Below are 20224 nucleotides of genomic sequence, written 5' to 3'. Positions count from 1 at the left end.
CCCTGATTTAATTTCGATGTTCAGACAAATTCCTAAGAAAATTTCTTTTCACTATTTTTTTGCTCCCTTCGTACAAATTAGAACGCGGCTCGACCCATCAAAAGTCTTCGACATTTCGTTAGCCAAGATGAGATATATTTTTCTCGAAGCATGAAACATGTCGTCTTGACATCTAGACGAAATATGCGTCTCCTTTAATTTACCCTGAATCAGTTTTAAATATTCATGAGAAATTGCTGTGTGACGGTCACGAGTTCAGTCTCGAGTTAACCGTCTCGTCAAGCTTTAATGATCGTGAATGCCACGAAACTGTTAATAAGTACTTCCTAATCGGAAATATACATTTCCCTTCCGTCTGCACTGACCAAATTGTTCTGTGTAGGACCATTTTTCATTCCGTTTTCAATAGAACAAATGTTTGCAAAGGTTCATTAATCTTTAATCGATATTTTTCATCGCGACTGAACATACATATATCTATGTTTTTGAAGAGTTAGTATTCTAAAAATATATCACCTTAACAGCTATTAATTATAGAAAAGCTAATTAAGAAGCAAATTTTGGAGAAAGACTTTTTTATGTACTCACGTTATCATTTTGGAGCAGACTGTAGGAATTATTCGAAGGTCCTGGACTGGATGACGTGAGCTCCGAAAGTTTGCTAGCAGATAATTTCTCGTTGGTTCCACCCTCTGCACTGTCGCTGCTTCCGCTACCACTATAAATTTAGTGTCGTTAATTGATTTCTATTTTCAAATGATCATCGAAATCGCATTGATAAAAGAAATTCAATTTATTCGCAATGACAAGGGTAAACGAAAACTTGTCAATTTTTTGAATTAAATTGTGCCTGCGGTATTCGCACTCTACAGTTAGTTATTTTCCTATTCATATCGATTTTAAAATTGACTTTGAAATATACATAGCTGCCTTGAGATTATTTATTTTATAGTTGAGTTGAGATTATAATTAATCCTCTATAATAGTATATGTAACATCGGAGTTACGTAATCATGTATCTATTTTATCTTTTTGTTTGTTCGTATTGTTTCTGTACTATTCTATTTTGCCGTTGCAGTATCATATAATTGCACCAAAAGCAAATAAACTCTGATGGACCGCAACATTTTTTTTAATAATAAAAAACAAATAAATAAAGTATATTCCTATATATCCTTTTCACTCATATTCAAACTATATGTCTGCTTTTTTCCACATCTCGGAACACGTCAAAAGAATCTAAGCTGGTATTGATAATAATATCTGCGGTGAAAATTTTCGCAAAACAATTCGAAATCACATCGATACGAAAATTAAGCGAAGGATTAGGCACTAATAATTTACAGCACTAATTCAGAACCAGGAACGATTCGATGCATCGTTAACTAGGGAACAATACGAAATTTTCGACCAACGATTTCTACAGTATTTCGACAGTTACAAAGAAAGTCAGAAAATAAATGGAACGACATAAACGATTGGATTGTTGGTTGGCAACGAATTCGAAGCAGCCATAAGCACCGTGGTAACCGGACCACACGAGTAATGCATCTTCCAACTGATTTACGTCAACCGCATCGAATATCACCGGTTTTTATCTTACGTAATCACCGATGTGATCTTCCTTCGAGTGCTTCTCGTTTCGCGTATCGAACACCGTCCCGTAAACTTGAGCCACGCGAGATCGCGAAAAAAGCCGGAGAAGGCAGCAGGCTCTTCTAGCTGGCGAGGATCGCCACTACCAGCGAGGCCATAGCCGCAGCAGGTATTATTAAAACCTAACAAGTACAAAGTGACTCGGTCGACCGGTTCGACGGTGCCACCAGCATAGCATTTAATTCTTCTACAATGTTCAACCGAACTCGACGACACTCTTTTCAATCCCGTTGCTATGGAGACGTTGTCCTTGGCCCCCCAGGAACAGGGTCATCTTTTTCATTTCGTTTGCTCCTTTTGCCGAGCTCTCAGTGTCCATGGATGTGGTCATTGTCGAGAGGTGGAGCCGTAGCAGACAAAAAGAAAGAGAGAGAGAGAGAGAGAGAGAGAAGTATATACAGGGTGATCCTGTTAGGTGCAATCGTCTCTTCTGTTACCTTATTGAAGAGGAGAATTCGGCAAAATGACTGTTTTATCGTTTTCTTGTAAAAATGTGCAGGAGTAAAGGTTATAATACATACGAGGAAGTTTCAAAATATATTTCTGGTATATTGGTTTGGCGAAGAAAGGCTATTATCTTCGTATTTGTTAAATTGTAATCTTGACTAGGAGGTGTGATCAAATATACTATAAAGCGGTCGTTTAAATGGAAGAATTCTCATAGATATCTTGTCCAAATTTGAGTAGACTACTTGAAATCAAAGTTCTTTGATAAACGAGTAAAAGATGCGAGAGAGAGAAAGAGAGAGATGACATTGGAACAGAACGAAGAGATGAAATTTATTTTAACTGTTAAGCTTCTCTCTTTGGCAGGATCGTACATTCAGCACGTGCTGCAAACAAGAGCGACACGAAATTTGTAATTTATGGATTAATTTATAGGAATTAACAGCAGACAATTCGTAAGAAATTATAAGCTAGTTGCCGCGTATCTTATTGAATTTATTTTGAAATGTACGCTCCGATTGGAACAGAGCGTTTCTCTTGTTATTACTCTCAGAAGCTATAGAATGCTTCGTTATTAGTTATGCAATAAGTATTGTATAATTATCTAAGGAACTAACACATAATTGTGTTAATTCTATACGTGTTACAAAGATCAGTTGACCTCTAACTTGAAACCAAACATTTAATCAATGAAAATTACAAAAAGAAATATGTAAAAACAAAATCTTTCTAAACTCACAAGTACCGATGGCGAAATTCGCGCGAGTGCGTTTCCAAGGGTCGATAGAAATTTTTGTAAAGCCAATCCTTGCTGACAATGTAAAAGCGATTGCTGGTTAGGAAAGTGATCAAGCTGCATCCTCTGAACCTAGCTTCGTTAAAAACGGACGCACCCACTTCCCTTGCGTTCATTCTCGTGCATTCTCCTCCCTTTAATTCGCACCCTCCCGATCACTCACGCGTTTACTGTGCCTTCTCCAGGAAAATCCTTTAACACAATTTCAACACGACTTCTGACAAATCTTCAATTGCATCATTTTACTATCAATTTCTTCTTTTTCTCTAGAGTAGACGATACTACGACGTTCTTCAACGATAAATATTTCCTTTCTTTTTCCTTGCTCTTCGTCTTAATGGATTCCTTGACTGCGTTTTCACCTTCGAAAAATGCACGCATCAGCATGTGGAATAACCTTGCGAGATTGCGTCTACACGTATGTCGAATATTTTTTAAATTTTCTTTGAAACTTTGTAGAATTCTTCTCACCAAATAAAATTTAATTTTTAACTTTTACTCGAGTCGATAAAAATATTTTGATAGAACTTATAGTTACAAACGGAAATGATTCTGTCAAAGTATATTCTGGAACTTTCACATTTGTTGTACTCTGTTATCAAGGCTCCGTTTGCTTATGAGAAACAAGAGTTATAGTCTGCCAATGTAATCTGAAGTTTAGAAATCAATAATCGTTACAGATATAGGTATACATAAACAGTTTGGTGTCAATATAATGATATAATTAATAAAATACGATACCAATAAGCAGTTGAAACAAGACTGTCTGACAAAGAATCTCTAATTATTTATTAATTAATTTTGCTTATATTTCTTCTTTCCACAATGTTCGTTTTCTATAGTCTCTTCATTTATCACCGACGATTTCTTTAGGTCATCGATCGATCTTTTGGACTTTCTACTCGATTCCGTCCCACGATAAATCTTAAAGCCGCGCAATACACTTTTACGACAACCTATCAAATAAATCAATCTTTATACCGCTGGGCTCATCGTGTTCGCATTATCGCAATGTTCCTTCCTTTGTTATGATCTTACAATGCAACGATGCGTCCTTCTACAACAAACGTTATTCGAATTGCACTTACGATTCTGATTACATTCATTACCACGAAACTCTATTCCTCGTGAATCGTTCGTTGCTTTATTTTCAAATTAAGAAGAGGAAATACTCGAAACACGAAACGTATTTTACCATCGATATACCCGTAAAATTTGATAAGATTCGTATATGTTTCGTTCGAGTTGCGTTTATCTTATCACTGAAATAAAATTTCAAATTTTTCTCTTACGATCGTGATTAAAGTCCCACGATTTCTTCATTATCAAAGACAGTTACTACGCGATCCGTCGTTCGCATGAGCTATTCAGAAGATAAATCGATAAATTTCACTTTTTACAAATTTCTCGGCTGTAGAATCAAAGCTCGATATGATTAGAGTTCAACCTTTCCTAACGGTTCTGCTTCCGTATAACACATATATTCCTCTTAAGAACCATCCTCTATGCACGTGTTACATTCTCGAAACCTTGAGATCCATTCATTTACAACTCTCGTTTAATTCACAAAGCTTGTCACTTAGAATTCTATCTTTTTCACTGATTCACGCGAGATTTCTATAATATATATTTGTTCTATCCGTCTCTAGATCACCGAAATCCTGCCTTCTAGCAATAAGCAACGTCTATCTTATCGAGTCTATCCGAACTACCAGAGTTCCTACTCAATGTACACTTTCATTAACCACAACGAGTAAGATGACGAGGAAACGACGTGTCAACAGCGTCAGCTAACCGCGGAAAGGCAGCTCGTTGCAACAGATACCGTATCGTTTGATAACACCCCACCCAAGCGTATCCAAGTAACGCGCGGGACAAGCAGCAGAGCCGATAAAGCGTTTTATTGCCGGCAGCGTAATCAACCGGACAATCTACGATCGTCGACGCCGATTCCGATGCTTCCTCGCGTCGCTCCTCCTTACCTATCAAGGCTGCTGCGACACCTTTTACTCTCGATGGGATTCCAGTTTCACGAAACTGCCCGATTAAAAGTGACGCGACGCGAGTAGATCACGTGCGCCATGTAATTCTTGCACAACCCGTTCCATTTACAAACAAAGGAAAAACTCGCGACTATTTGTTACGCGAAGGTCTATTAAATGTTACGCATAGCCGCGCCTTGAGTACGTCTTAATCCTGCGAAAATCGTGCTCTCACTTTTTTCTTTAAAAAAAGAAAATACCAATGTTTAATATAAACTAGTCAGAATCAGAGTCTAACTCATTGATGATCGGTGTTAACAAACATGATACCCATCATAAGCGATATTAATATTGTAGAAATCACTGGTTAGTGATCTTTATAGATTTATTTATTGTGATTTAAACAGGAAACGATGGTTATTTAACGTGAACTTAATGCACTAATGTGATATAACTAAGACAACTAAATTGATAATTCACAACTTACAACTTACAGTCAACAGCTTATAACAACTCGGCAACTAATGATTAACTAACTCGCAACTCGTTCTCAACTCGACTTGACTCAACCGACGACTCACAATTCACAATTTACAACGACTCGACAATTCACGAGTAACAATTAACCCGCAACTACTCGTAGCTTCCTCGCAATTCTCTCGCAACTCTGTTGTAACTCCCTCGCAATTCTAGTCGCAACTGACTAACGGCTACCTTTCATACCACGGTTTTGGTATTCCTAGCATGCACATGTGTTCCACAGATGTGGATGACCCATGATCAAGTACACCTTTTTTAATTACCCAATGCCGTAAAGGGCCACGGGTATATGGCCCATCTTTCTCGCTCCGTCAGCACTTTTATTGTTTTTTACCTGTAGTTCATCGGAATTTAGTTGATGGGGATACTACAATATGCTGAAAACATATTAACGTTTCTGACAATATTTACAGAAATATTCACACGATACTTTAACGCATAACAAGTGAAATCTTTTGTTCTTGACATCTTGGCGATTGTATACAGCTAAAAGTATACCTTTCAGTTAAATCGATAAATTAAATTGTACCAATGGTTACTGTTAAGTCCCGTGATCCTATCATATACTATAATCCATCCTTCGGCCAAGATGATCACCAGCTCTAGAAGCATACTTACTCGGATCCGCAATAATCCTAAGGAACCGTCATAAGATTTAGCATTTTTTACTTTACTATCAAGGCCCTTAATTACAAATTACTACAAATCTTTAAAGTCGAGACGTTCCTTAGGGTTATTGCTCATTCAGGTAAAACATGGGAATCCCATGTGTGATGTTCGAGGGCCACTTCCACCCGCGAGCGACCATTGGTGAGGAGCAGCCAGCATCCATCGCTAGTTTTCCCTACAAACCTTACCGTCACAGAAAATCACTTGCTAACAACTCTTCGCTCAAAACACTTCTACATCTCCCGCACGCATCACTCGCGGACACTTATATTCTTCAAAAGTTGTTGGGAGTAAAGAGTTACATCTAAACTGTTAACTCAGTGTTACAATCATTCAAACCATCCCTATTATCTTAACCGAAATAGGGGATCGGCTGGTTCGTGGCGTCGATTATCGTATCGAGACGAGAATTTACGACTCTCGTTGACGCGTTATACTGCGAATGCGTTTCTCCGCGAAACCGTCGAACAGTTACGAACGATCATTTTTTATCGAAAAACGCACGCGCTTCCTATTTCTGTTAACTGCATCGAGGACTTTTTTTATCACTAAATCTACAGATAAGACACGTTCTGCCACTATTGCTAAAGTGACATTGTGTACGATCACTCAGAACGAGGCGATTTCGTCATTCGTGTATACTGTACACACACGTGCAAAGAATATATCTATACTGTACACTTACTAAGCAACACTGTGAGCACTTTTAAATTTGTTATATTTGTTAGATGTTACGCAATCATGTTATCTATGTTCAAAAATGTTTTATCAGTTACCTATCTATATTTTCGTTATATATCGTTCGAAGAATTGTAAACTTTGCAAGTGTTTGTGAAATCATTTTAAATTCCATACATTTTTCAATGTACTTATATTTAGAATTTACAGAAAGATAACAATGGAAAATATCGCTTCACAAAATTCAGAACGTACTTGTCTCTCCGTTGTTTCTCTTAGACTTTCAGGATTCTGTCGTGCGATTATCAAACACAAACCATGCAATTTTCGTTTCTCCTCACTTTCTTACGGTGCGTTTAAACCAGGCGAATGAATGCCCGTTCGCTCCCCACTCTAATAAAATGAACGGATTCACGTTTTCACTATCATTTTTTAATTTTATTAAAGTGGGGAGCGAACTAGCATTCGTTCGTCTGTAAATTCGTTCAGCTGTAAACGCATCATTACGAGAACAAGCAAAGAATGCGTGGTTTGGACTATGAAAGCTGCATAATTGAATATGTGACTCTTACCTTTCTGCTGGTCCCGTTGAGTAACTGGAGGATTCTTCTCCTGACTCAACACTGTTGAAAGAGGTACAGTTCATTTTCCTTTCTTCCCACTGCGACCGAACCTCGTCTTGAACTCTTCGTTTCAATTCCTCCACTCTTCGTCTTTCTTCCGAAATTACTTGGCTGCCTGTAACACGAGTAAAGTAGAAAATAATTTAATAGCATCAAAAGTTTCACTGTCTGTTTAAATATTTTGTTAGATAAGTCTCTTCGTAATTGTGTACTCTAAAATTCATTTTGTTATTTATTACAATGCGTCCGTAGAAATAAATTGTCTGTTATTTAACACTATTAGCTATACAATTTGCAAAGCCATTTACCTTGTTTGGCTAAATGAAGCTGTCGATTTCTCTCAATTTCTTTGAGGGATTCGATAGTCTTCCTTCCCAAGCTGCCCTGATTGTTTACAATGGGAGAGTCAGTAGTGACCCTGGAGATCCTGTCGAAGTCTTCCCTGCTCGGAGATCGTTTCTCGTCTCTGTTTTCGCAAGCATTCTGCGCCAATTTTATCAGTTCATCGTTAATCGCTCTAACTCGGTTTCGACCCTATGACGATAAGAGACAAGATCAAACAAAAACCACGAACATCAGGCATTAACAACTGAAATATTCTGCTTGTTTTGTAAATAATCTGACAAACAAATTCACTAACTTCTTCCAACCGTTTCAAATGCGTTAGCTTCTGCCTTTCAAGACTTCTTGCATCTTTAGTCGCTGTGCTTTTTGCTTCAGATCTCTGTGCTTCCAAGTGGCTCAATCGAACTTTTCTGGTCTCTATCTTGGTTGTCAATTCGCTCAAGTATCTAAAACAGACATTTACATCGTCAAATCTTTGTTAGACTCAATTGTCAGTCACCATATAATTAGCATACTAAAGTATGTATTAATTTGTAATAGAAGAACCCTTTCGTGGATTAATTTAACAATTAAAATTTCTATAAAATCAATTCTATGTTACTGATCGACTCTATTGATCATGCATATCAGTTGATACGAGACAGGTTTATTGTCAGTAAAAATATAATATAATTATCATAAAATTATATAACAAAATGTAATATGAAAATATAATTATTTTTGAGAATGAAAGATGTATCACAAAGAAGGTAAAACAAGGATGAAAAAACAACAAGGATTTAAAGAAACTTAATCGCACAATCGTGCATGAAATACTTTTACCTCTGTAACTCTTCCCTGGTTGCCAGTTTGCTCGCTTCCTCTTCCAAATGATGAAACTCCAAATCTTCAAAGGCCTTCCTTTCTGACTCCAGGACGTCTTGCTGAGTCATAAGTCTCTTGCTGATATTTTGTTGCGTGGTTTCATCCACGCAATTCGCCAATTCCTCTTCCAAACTGTTACAAGTCTGCTGAGCCCTTTGCACTCTCTGTTTTGCTTCCGCTTGCAAATTTGCTTGACTCGTGTTATCCTCGGCCATCTGTCTCTCCAGTTCGTTTATCCGCATCTGTACTTTTATCTTCTCACCCTCGTCTTGACTGAGTTTCAACGATTCCGACTCGTATTCTGCAGACAGCAGTGCTTTTTCTAATTCGAGCTGTCACACACAAAATGCATATAATTAATGCTTAAAGAATATTATAGGAGAAACGATACCATTGTTTTTCTTAATAACCTGTTCTAAACTTTGTTTTAGGAATTTGATCCTGGAAAACAAGAGAACGAGCTTTTTCATAATTATTCGTTTCTTCCTTCTAAAATTTATTATTTAGAAACGCTTGATGCACGAATGTTTGAACGTTACTGAGTAAGCTGGAGCAAGACTAAGAAGAGCAAAGGGTAATACCTTATCTCATTGCGAAATAAGAAAAAGTAAATAAATTTTAACTCGAAGGTAAACGTAGATAAGAGGATAAGGTTCGCGTTCTCGATTATCCTTACCATCGAATGCACTCGTATCTTTAAACTCGAAATTATTCATTTCTCGGCACTATTTAATGCTAAAGGGTATAGGCCACTGGGGACGATTTGTCTCGCGATGGTTCTGTCACTTACGAAAATGGCATTCATTTAGTTAGATGTGTGTGTGCGCATCTAATGATGCGACTGCAAGCTGATATTTTTGTTATTAGAAGAAGAGGAAATTGAACTTTCCATTGATGTGAGCGAGAGTGCGTGCATAACCTAATAATATACTATGTAATAATATGAAAATAAGTTCTTGTATTATTTTCATAGATAAGAAATGGGAAAGAGACGAAAACTACTGCACACTAACGATGGTAACAACATTTTTCCTTTTGAAAGAAAATCTTTGATTTCAAAAAGTTGGTAGAATGTATAGTTAAAATTTGTTAAATCTTTCAGTTAAAAGAAAAAGGAATTAAATAACGGACCTCCCTACTAATTTCCTCTTCCTGGATCTCAATATCTGCGACGCTCCTTTTTAATACGTCCATATTACCAAGGATATGTAATTTCTCGTTCTGAAGGAATTCTATGTACTTCTTTCTATCCTCCTCTTCGAGTTCCTTCCTTTCCTTATCAGCCTTAGCCTCGTTCGATTTCGCATTGTCCTTCTCCGAATTGTTTTTTTTGGGAATCGTGCAAATTTCTTTGGATTTGGAAAGCATGGAAAGCTGCTCGATAGCCTCTAGAAGGTCGTCGTTAGATATTGCCAGCTTATTCTCGATCATCTCGCACGATTTCGATAACTGGCCATTCTTCTTTGGCATGGAATGATTGTTTTGATTGTTGTTCTGTACAGAATTAATCAGCATATTCTCGTACAGGCTCACGTTCCCGTTTATCGAATTGTCGTAGTTTCGTGAATACTTATTTGGTTGTCCGTTAATCCTTGCCCCATTCAGTTGGATGGTTCCATAAGTGTCTTTCGTTAGGTCGACGATCTGCGTGTAATTCCCACTGTTATTGTTGAACATCGACCCATCGTTTGCCGTATTCTCATAATCCGAGTTACGAACTTGTGAGATCGAACCGCAAAAACTATGGTCCCCGTTGCCATGAATGTTTGGCCACATCACGGATTGGCAGTTGTTATTGTTGTTCGGCGTGATCGCTTGTGGATGATTCTGTATGTTGTCTGTTTGACTGTCTGTATGATTTGTCGCCTGGTTTCGACGATTTTTCGGCGAGTTACCATTTTGGAATATGATTTTTGAATTTTGCACACATACGTTCTCGTATGAAGCCGAATTCGATTGTTTCGTAGTGTCGAAGGAGAAGTGTGGTTGATTTTTAGATGGACTCTTCGGGCTGTCGAAAGGTGAATTATAACCGAGTCGCTTGTCTCGTGGTAGAGAGCCATTTGTTTTGATTCTGTGAAAGAAAATGAAGATGTTGTAGACTGAAGTCTATATATCTATAGTTTGAAAACTATACAACCTCTATATTTAGTTCTATATTTAGTGATGTACGTATATGTATTGAAATTAAAAGTTAGTGTTATTGGATTATCATCATTATTGATTTATATAATATATAAATAAAGAAGAATAAACTTGTGACTGTTACTCAAATACGGATAACTATATGTACAAAATGCTGACGGAAAAAGTTGTACAAGACTTTTGTAAAAAAGTTGCTAAAAAGATTGGCTAAAGCTCTTAACCCTTTTAGTGCCGAACAACGATACATCGTTACGTATGCGATGGTGTCTTACTATTAGCGTCGCGAGAAAGCTTTATCTTTGAAATTGAAAAAATAGTTTATGGGTTTAACTAACGAGTTATATATTCCGCGATGAGGCTGTATATACGCCTGTGTCATAAGAAAATTCGACATGAAATTTGCTTGAGACCGTAATCACAGGTTTATATAACACTTTTTAGAACAGAATATCACAAAATAATCTTGCATCGACATGACGAGAGTAAAATTTTTGCTGGGCCTGTGCGAAGATCACGCACAATTTGTAATCTGTACAATAAAGGATTATACGGTGTACACATTAGTAACCATCAAAGATAAGTAAATTATTTGTGTTGGAAATAGTAAGTGAGTATTATACGTTTTCAGCAGCCAGACAATCGAAAATGTTTATAATAATATTAGAATGTTATTTCAGTGATGTTATACCAGCTACACGAATCACTTGTTTTGGAGCAAGTAATCCTCCTGACGCTTGCTGCGCATCATGGGATTATCATTTAGTTTTGTGTTTTGATATTAGAAATTTTGTTACAAATAATTGAGAATGCAGTATTTATACTTTACATTACGTTTTCTACATCAAACTATGGCCAAACGATGATTCTTCTTATTTGCAAATACTGTTTATAAAAGAAAACTGATTTCTCCATTTTTCCTACCGATTTTGATTAAATATTATTAGTACGATTTTCAACAAATATTGAAATACAATTGGCATTAATTTATTCTCTCTTTATTTCGTTTCTATGTTCCTTTTTGAATTTTGCAAATATCATTCTTACCTTTTTTTATGGTTCCTTTCTCAAACCTTACCAAATTACATCAAATTGGTTCGGTATTCTTCGCTTAGATACAATTCTTTTGGTCGCCACTAAAAGGGTTAAAAAGCTCACTTTATGGTAGAATTTACCCTTAAGAAAATAATATCGCTGTAGCATGAGAACAGTCTCTGTCTTTTCTATTTTCTTTCAACCAAGATAGACAGCTACTCTTTGCCAAAAAAGGGTAACGGGATTAAACCTAAAGTTGCTTGTAATGTACGCAACATAACGTACTATGGTCTTAGATGACGTATCAAAACAGAATTGCAGGTGTTTCGCGATAAGTTCGAATCTTCTCGCAAAAAATGCAAATAACCCATTCACCTATTAGGTTGTCTCGGCTTTTCAACGGTGCTCTGCCTCTCGTACTCCGCGCACATAGCAAGGATTTCCTCGAGTCTCATTTTCTCTTGCCTTTCGACCTCCTGCTCTCGTAGCCTCTCCTCTTGCGCCTGTTTCCTCTTGTTCTCCGCCTCTCTCCGTTTATTCTCTGCGTCAATCTGTCTCTCTCGTAGCTCCTCCAACGAGCAACCACTTCCGGTGCTAGGAGTCGGGCTCTTCACCCGTCCAAAGCTTCTCTTTGGCTCGCTGTACTTGGGATTACGATTAAACGCAGGACTCGGTGGCTGTATCCTCTTGATGTTCGGATTCGAACCAAAACCCTGCGCTCCAGCCACGTTTCTCAAACTTCCACCACAAAAATTCCCGTTACTGGGACTGTTGCAAATATTAGGATTCGAACCAAATTTTTCCAACTGAACATACTCGGTTGTTGTAGTCTTGGTAACAATTAAACTTTGACTCATGTCGAAATCCCTTGTCGTCAAGTCGTCGAGATCGTTCGACCTTTGGCAGGTGAAGCTTCGTGACATAAGACCTCCCTGATTCACATTGTTCTTCGATATCGTTTGAAGGATATGAGAATTTTGGTTGTTCTCGTTATTGCTATCTCGGTAGTATGGTTTGTAGGTTTTTAGGTAGGATTCTGCGGTTGAATACATCTGAATCTGATTATGATTCGGCGATGAAATGTTTTGATGCTGATGATTAGGCGTATTGGATCTGCTGGGTGTTCTGATATCCAATCTTTGACGATTCTCATCGCTATAATAGTTAGGAGAAGAAGAGGCGAAACAGCTACCTGGGGAAGATGTATTGAGAAAATGGGCGGGTGAGGATGAATTAAAGGATGGCGTGTTCGAACGACTTCTTTCTAAGTTTGTTAAGTTTTGTAGCGGTGAATTATTATTGCCATTTTTTAGGGAGATTAAACTGGAGGATCTCGAGTGACCGAGAATTTGATCGGCAGGCACGTTCGTGGTAATAGCACCCGCTGGGAACACTTTTGGAGAGACGCAATTGTTTCTATTTTGTTTCGATAACATTTCGAATTTCGTTAGTTTTCCAAGGAAACCTATTTCTTCGTCCGAGCAGGAATTTCTTGGCGATTTTCGTGGCGCCACCGGTGGTTTTCTTTCCAAATGATAGTTCTCCTGCAGCTGGTTGTCCGGTAGGGAGAAACTTATAGGCGCCATGGAGATTCTCGAATGTGGCAGTACCGATCGTAATTGTTTCGCTTCGGCTGGGTGATTAAAGCGCATGTAATTCGATCTACCGATCGACAGCATGCAACCTGAAACGTTAAATTCCCATTTATAGTCATGTGAAAATATTCTTAATATATTTTTAGGTATGTAGATTTTTATATTTCAAATTATATCTTACACACTTAAAAATTACACTTTTCCTACAAGGAGACGAAATTTTACGAAATATCCCAAGTACATGAAGTATATAATGCTAAATACCAAATACAAATACAAATATAAAATACAAAACATGAGGTTTAATTTCGATGGTGTAAATTGGCCAAGTAGCAGGTTTACAAAAAGTTTATACTTGGTCACTCGTATCTGAGTCAAGGTCTTACCTTGAGCGAGTCTCACTGGTGAATTTATCGATACACCATCGACTGCCGTAGTTCCATTTATGGGGTGAAGAGTGACCACGCCGTTATTATTTTCAATCGTGCAATGAATGGACTCGACGCCGGTACCAACAACAGAAATATCCGCATCTCGACTCGATCCAAGGGTTAATTTACCTAAACAAAAAAATTGTACGTTTTAAGAAAGTACGAAATGTAACTAATTATTAAGAAACTTGGAACTTTTATTTTATATTAAGGATATAACAATTGTTTAAAGTGTTTTATAACGAATCCACGAACAATTGGCATTCTACGCAGAAGGATTCGAAAGATACTCGGGCACAAACATCGAACGAGTTGAGATCTGGAGAGAATGCGACGAAAATAAGCTGGAGTACAGAGTGTGCGCTACATTTGAGAGTAATGCTAATGGTAACTCGGTTTCCGAGAAATGCGAAACTATTCAACAATTTCAACTATTATTCTAAATGGTAAGGAAACCACTGCCAAAACTAGCTAAACTTGCAATTCACAATTAACTATCTTGGCTTTCGAAGTTGCATGAAAAGCGTCACAGGCATTCTACATATACTCACGTATGTAGGTATACCGAATGCTGAATATTGAATTGTAGATTCGTGGTAACAGATAATATGAATAAGAAAGATACTTGCTATTACTTTTGAGTATTTCTTATACATATTAATGTTTCATTATTATTCTTTTCCGCTGTAATTCAGCAAATCATGAAATCATGTTGTTCCAATTCTCTATGCACGACTCTAAGCTCTATCCAGCTTTTCAGAAACGCTATCGTGAGAGTTGCATTTATTCGAGCAGCTTCCGTGTATTCCGTATCATTTTCAACGCGATCAAGATCCTAAAACCTTCGATCTACATGTCATCCATACTATTTGCAGTCGCCATTTAACATGGATTATGATAGCAAGCCCAGTCCCTCTGGTCTTTGTAATATTCCATTGATAAGTGGAATTCTTTTTTTTAACGTATTAACGAATGCTAGGACGTACATTCTAAACATGCATTACGATTCATTTTCCCTCCGGTGTGCTATGCATCTGCGCGTATTAACAATGCGCTTAAATTAAGCAACTTGAAGAAATTCATTGTAGCATCTGCTTGATTGGACAATTAGCTGCCGCGTAGGGATGCAATGAATTATGTACGTATTAAGTCATGGTTAATTGGTTTTTTCTTAAGAGAAATTTTTAAGCCGAGAGAAAAGTCAAAGAAGACATAATGAATTAGGCGAATATTGAAATCGAGGTGTTACGGATTTAACTTTCTATTTAATTTTATATTTATAGCTTTTTTGCTTGTTGCAGCATTTGATTACGAGATAACAGAAAAATTTTTAAGTATTAATATCAAAATAAATAATGTTCTTTAAAGCATTATATTTAGTTGCATCAAAAATAACAAAACGCGTATACTTACAAAATGAAAATAGAATTTAACGTTTTAATATAGCTTTGTGTAAATTTATTTCAATTTCTCAATATGTTACCAAAAACGTATACAGTAGAAACATAAGGGACAAACGTTCGCTATCTCAAGTTAGAAGAAAACAACCATGTCGTGCATTCTAACGATGCAATCGGTGCGTGAAATAACCTTTAATCAAAGAGACTGTAAATAACTTTCTATATAATAGTTTATTATGCAGATCTTTAGTTAGAGATTCGTCAAGTCACTCTAATAATACATCTGCCGGATAACTTCCATCTTCTTGTGCAATTCGATCAAACGAGCCAACTGGATTGTTTATAGTTGGAAAAGCGAATTATGCAAAATCGAGGATAAAGACAGGGGAACTTAGTTACCTCCGTATGATATGAAATGCTCTTTCCGTTTAGACGATCGATCGTATTCGAGAGTAAAAGGGCGTAGAAACGCGGCATTGCGACCTAACACGAAAAAGAAAAAGAAGAAGAAAAAGAAAAAGCGCACGCTCCTTTTCGCAGGATATTCTCCGTGAAAGGGTCGGCTCGATCATTAGCGCGAAATAACTCTGGGTGTACGCGCGCGCCAATCTGCGAGAGCAGCGAGTAAATCGTGGCGCATTCTACAAAGGACTGGCTGTTATATTTAGTTTTGGCGCGGTCGTGCACTCTCGCACATTTTCGGTCTTTTTGGAAAAGTTTCCGCCACGCAACGTTCAAAATATACCTCGCGCAGAGGAGTCAGTCTCGTCTATTTTGCAGTCGGCAGAACGCGACGCGCTCCAATCTGCTCCCCTTTCTTTCCTTCCATTTCCTTCTACTTCTCTATTCCTTTTTATTCCTTTTTACCACCTTTGAATCCTTTTTTCTCTTTTTATTCTTTTTCATTTCGTTTCATTCCTCCTTTTCTGAGTCCTCTGCTCTTCAAAATGTAAAGTACCTCAATCACAAACAGCTCTATCTACATTCCAGTGTTAGCTTTGCGAGCAATACATTAACAAAATTGATGACGTTGCGTAACACCCGATAAATCCGAGCGATCCGTCGCTGCGATTTCGAGAGCCCTACGCAATTACAACGTAGCCAGCGGATCGTATCGATAATCTACAAACACTACAAACTGTAATTCCACTAATTTTTGCAGAGCACCATTCCATATATACAATCTGTACACTAAACGATTCTTAATACGACTACGAATCGATGAAATTTTTAACTATTTTCGCTCCGAAAATTTATTGGTGCGATCGACTAGCTATTTTGTCAATGACAATCATAGCGTTAAAGTATGCATATACGTTCCACGTATACATAGACGACATATCGTCTACATATACATCGTCTCTCAGACAATTCCTAAATTTTTTGTAGGAGACATCTATCGTGTGATTTGTCTATAGCACGATATAGTTCGGCTATAAATTTCAATGAAGCCAGTACTATTCCTACGAAAAAGAAAAAAAACAGATGCGAGAACGTGTTGTGCTCGGCACGATTTTGATCAGCCTAAGTTAGCTCATGCTTAACTTTACTGTGATCTTTTTATATTCTGGCATTACGATATCTTAGCGAAACTGTTGCATTCCTATGTTGTTCACGCATCGGGATACGTATTGATTACTTGGCTTCTTAGAGAGATGGGAAATATGTAGGTGAGTGTAATAGGTTTAAAATTGGTTCCAAACTCGATGGAATGTAATGATCGGAATTGAAAATTTATCAGGGAAGGGGTTGGTTGCAAGCGCTTTGGTAAGTGAAAGTGATCAATTTCTGCACCTAACATTCATAACGATGTAAGAATGAGTAACTTCTAAAATTTTTTTTATTGTTTTTTCTTTATCTGCGTCCTTGGTCGACATTAAACGATGGTTATCCAGTTCGTTAGAGTGGTAGATTACTACTTACTTTATGCACGTTCGAAAACATACCCTTCCACTCAAAAAGAAGAAAGAAAAAAAAGAAAAGAAAAAAAGAGAAAGGAAAAAGAAAAGAAAAAATTTCCTCAACACGTTCATATAAAAGCAAATTAAAGCAAAAAGTTTAAAACTTTTATGCTAAATTACAAAAGTGTATTTTTCTTTCTTTTTATATATTCATAAATAATCCAGCTACAATTTGTTTATCTTGCACGTTATCTGAACGCTATATCCATTTTATCTTGGAAGAAATAAAGCTGCTTCTTAGATAACGAAAGACAAATTGTCTTTTAATGTGTCATAATCCCAAACGTGGTAAGAAAATGATATCGTTATCCATACGTATAAACGTTGTAAAACCATCTGATAGTGGAAATTTATGCGTTAAAATCTCTTTATTTATATAAATAACTACGTGTTTTTAAATTATTCATAACAACTACATATACATATTTTCATAATGTTTCATAATGTTTCATAGTGTTTCATAATGTTTCATAGTGTTTCATAATGTTTCATAGTGTTTCATAGTGTTCCATAGTACATATGTATTCATATTCACTTTTCCAAACGAAGAATTTCGATGCTTCACATCACTAATTTGAGTATTTCTGTTTTAAAAAAGAAATTTGTTTCCATCTGTCAACAGAGTTTTTAACTGTTCTCTCGGCTGTAGTACAAAATCAACACTAACGCAGCGCAGTTACAAGACACACGGTCCAAAGTGTTAAAAACGTACAACTCTGTTTTGAGGCATGACGGTGTCTTGCGCCGACACAGCACTTTAAACCATCAGCGGCTCAAGCCTAGTTGAACGTGTTAAAAGCTGGTCAAACAATGACGTCGGATAGTTACGGACTGAAAACGAGAAACAGGGAGATTAATTTCTGACAATCGTTTTGTTCTACGCGCGAGGTCGCGCGTACCACAGATAGATCAGTCTTTGTTGATATCTATCCGGCGGATCAGGTTAATGCGACTGCGAAATGCATCGATCGATCGATCGATAAAGATTAATACGATATTTAGCGCGATTATGTCGGTTTCTGATAATTGACGGCCGTGGTAATTCGTAGGTTCGATCGATTTGATTAGCCAAATCTGTACGGTTTAATTCTTTCGGGCAATATCGAAATCTCGATTTCTACCTTATTCTGCATTTTACATCTTGTATCGTAAAAAACTTCGCTTGATATAACACGAAGCAAAAATATCTTACGGGATTTCCTATTATTGAATTTTAGGCGAAAGATCCAAGAAACGTCTGCGACGTAGGAAACAGCCCACGAAAGGTACATACTATTATACTGTCGACCTTTCGAATCCGTGAGTGTACTACTTCCAAACAAGCAGGGAGCCCGTTTTGCTAAAAGAGAATAATAGGCCGACGAGAAGAACGAACGTCGCGTCGCCTGAAAATATACGGCACTTTGAGGATTGACTCATGCAATAATTTATATTGCGTTCTCCACTTCTCTCTTACACTTTTTTTCTATCTTTCTTCCACCGCAACGGTACGTACGCGTATACGTATGCGTGAACTTTTCTCTATCTTCCTCTCTATGCACCGACTATATTTAAGTGCAACGCACCACGCTTATGAGACAGAACGTTCCTTGTGGGTTACTGTCCTCTTCTCCAACTCCCCTTCGACCGCGTAAACGCCTTTACGCCATTTATATACCGCGTACAGAGGCGTCATATGCGCAGCTACGCACGCGCACTTTCCACGCGTGAATATGCATGGGCACCACGTTGCCTTATGATCTTTTCTACCCTTCTCTTTCGCCTTTTCTTTTTCTTCATCGTCATCATCGTCTTTCATCTTTTTCTCCATTTTTCTCCACTTTTACTTCGTTCTCATATTTTTTTACCTATTTCATATGCGTCAATGTACACGAACATCGCGTTATCTTACGATTTTTTCTCTCTTCGACTTTTTCTTCTTTCTCTAGTTCTTTTACTTCACATTCTTCGTCATCGTCATTATCTTCTTCCTTTTCTTCGTCTACGTTTACTTCTTCCGCGTGCTATTCACTTTTTCCTACTTTGTTTTACTGTCACAAAACGGTCGGAATATCAAGTTCATGCATTGTTACACGACTGCCATGTAATTAGATACTAATTGCGCGATAGGCGATAGGCGTTAGACCAACTCTATGTTTTCTTATCAGAGATCGAGGAGAAGGAATAGCAATGGAACGAATATGGAATCTTTATGTTAATTGGATCGTTCGAGGTCATTTCTAAGAGAACGGAAGTTCTTTTGATATCAGGCGAATTCGCAGTTTTTGAATGGAATAAGGAGGTTTTAAAAAGGAAATATTAAGGATTGCGTAATTAAGCGATAGAGGAAGTTCTAGTTGGTGAGGTCTATAAATGCCGTAGATGTCGTAGAATTAGTGCGCTGTTTGGATTCGTGTACTTTCGTAAAAGTTCGAGTGTGTTGGCAGACGCAAAATAAAATTTCCTCGATTCTGGGTATACGTTCCTTCGCGCAAGGTTTATTTCTGACACGTTTGCTGAAATCTTCGCAGCGCGAAGAAACCGCGTACAAAACGTGACGTGTAAATACTTACGTGATTTACGTTGATGATTTCTGAACACAATGTAGTTAAGTTGTTTACGTTTAACTGCAACTACTATTTAATTAGGGCCGTCGAAAGAAATAGAACTTTTACTATTTCCAGAAAAAGATTGCAAAGAAATCAGCGTTAAACAAAAGCCCAAAAAAGAAAACATCAAATTCCAACCTATAGCTCTCAAAAGTATACCTTGGTATTTCAACGTCAAATACGATACAACTTACCGCTCTACAAGAATCTTGCAGTAGCGATAAAACGAATAAACACAACGAGCAACAGATATATGCAAGGAACGCGGACCGCACACGAGTCGAAGAATTCCAAATTGCATCAATACCATGAATTCCACGCTTTCTACGTCAAAGGAGAAACAGGAAAAATAATACAAGTCAAGTAAATTCATCGATATATCCCTTGGTTTCTTCCTACTAATTTATTGTTATCTCGAGATTGCTTTCTTATCGATTTAGAGAAGTTTCCGTAATTGCCATACAGAGAAACA

The 20224-nt window shown here is 37.4% G+C and overlaps 1 protein-coding gene and 1 long non-coding RNA gene across 3 annotated transcripts in view; both read right to left on the bottom strand.

Annotated features, from left to right (window-relative positions):
* The window catches only part of LOC122574105 (pleckstrin homology-like domain family B member 1), a 58428-nt gene that overhangs the window by 9741 nt on the left and 28463 nt on the right, over window positions 1-20224 (bottom strand). Inside the window, exons 3-10 of one of the 2 annotated variants that reach the window (XM_043741264.1) lie at window positions 13759-13932; window positions 12153-13461; window positions 9732-10674; window positions 8559-8932; window positions 8032-8182; window positions 7700-7925; window positions 7341-7506; window positions 589-718 (exon numbers count right to left, since the gene is read on the bottom strand). In XM_043741264.1, the coding sequence (XP_043597199.1) occupies window positions 589-718; window positions 7341-7506; window positions 7700-7925; window positions 8032-8182; window positions 8559-8932; window positions 9732-10674; window positions 12153-13461; window positions 13759-13932 (3473 nt within the window). Of the gene's footprint in view, window positions 1-588; window positions 719-2921; window positions 3092-7340; window positions 7507-7699; window positions 7926-8031; window positions 8183-8558; window positions 8933-9731; window positions 10675-12152; window positions 13462-13758; window positions 13933-20224 lie in introns of those variants that run through there. The other variant, XM_043741273.1, reaches the window with a different exon arrangement.
* On the bottom strand, window positions 17294-19229 carry LOC122574245. The gene is made up of 3 exons (XR_006318961.1): window positions 18621-19229; window positions 18357-18549; window positions 17294-17995 (listed from the first exon to the last, which is right to left on the bottom strand). It is a non-coding gene; the product is annotated as an uncharacterized LOC122574245 (long non-coding RNA).

The sequence above is a fragment of the Bombus pyrosoma genome, linkage group LG2 (genome assembly GCF_014825855.1).
Source record: "Bombus pyrosoma isolate SC7728 linkage group LG2, ASM1482585v1, whole genome shotgun sequence".
Classification (NCBI taxonomy): Eukaryota; Metazoa; Arthropoda; class Insecta; order Hymenoptera; family Apidae; genus Bombus; species Bombus pyrosoma.
This window is presented reverse-complemented; position numbering and strand designations above follow the sequence as displayed.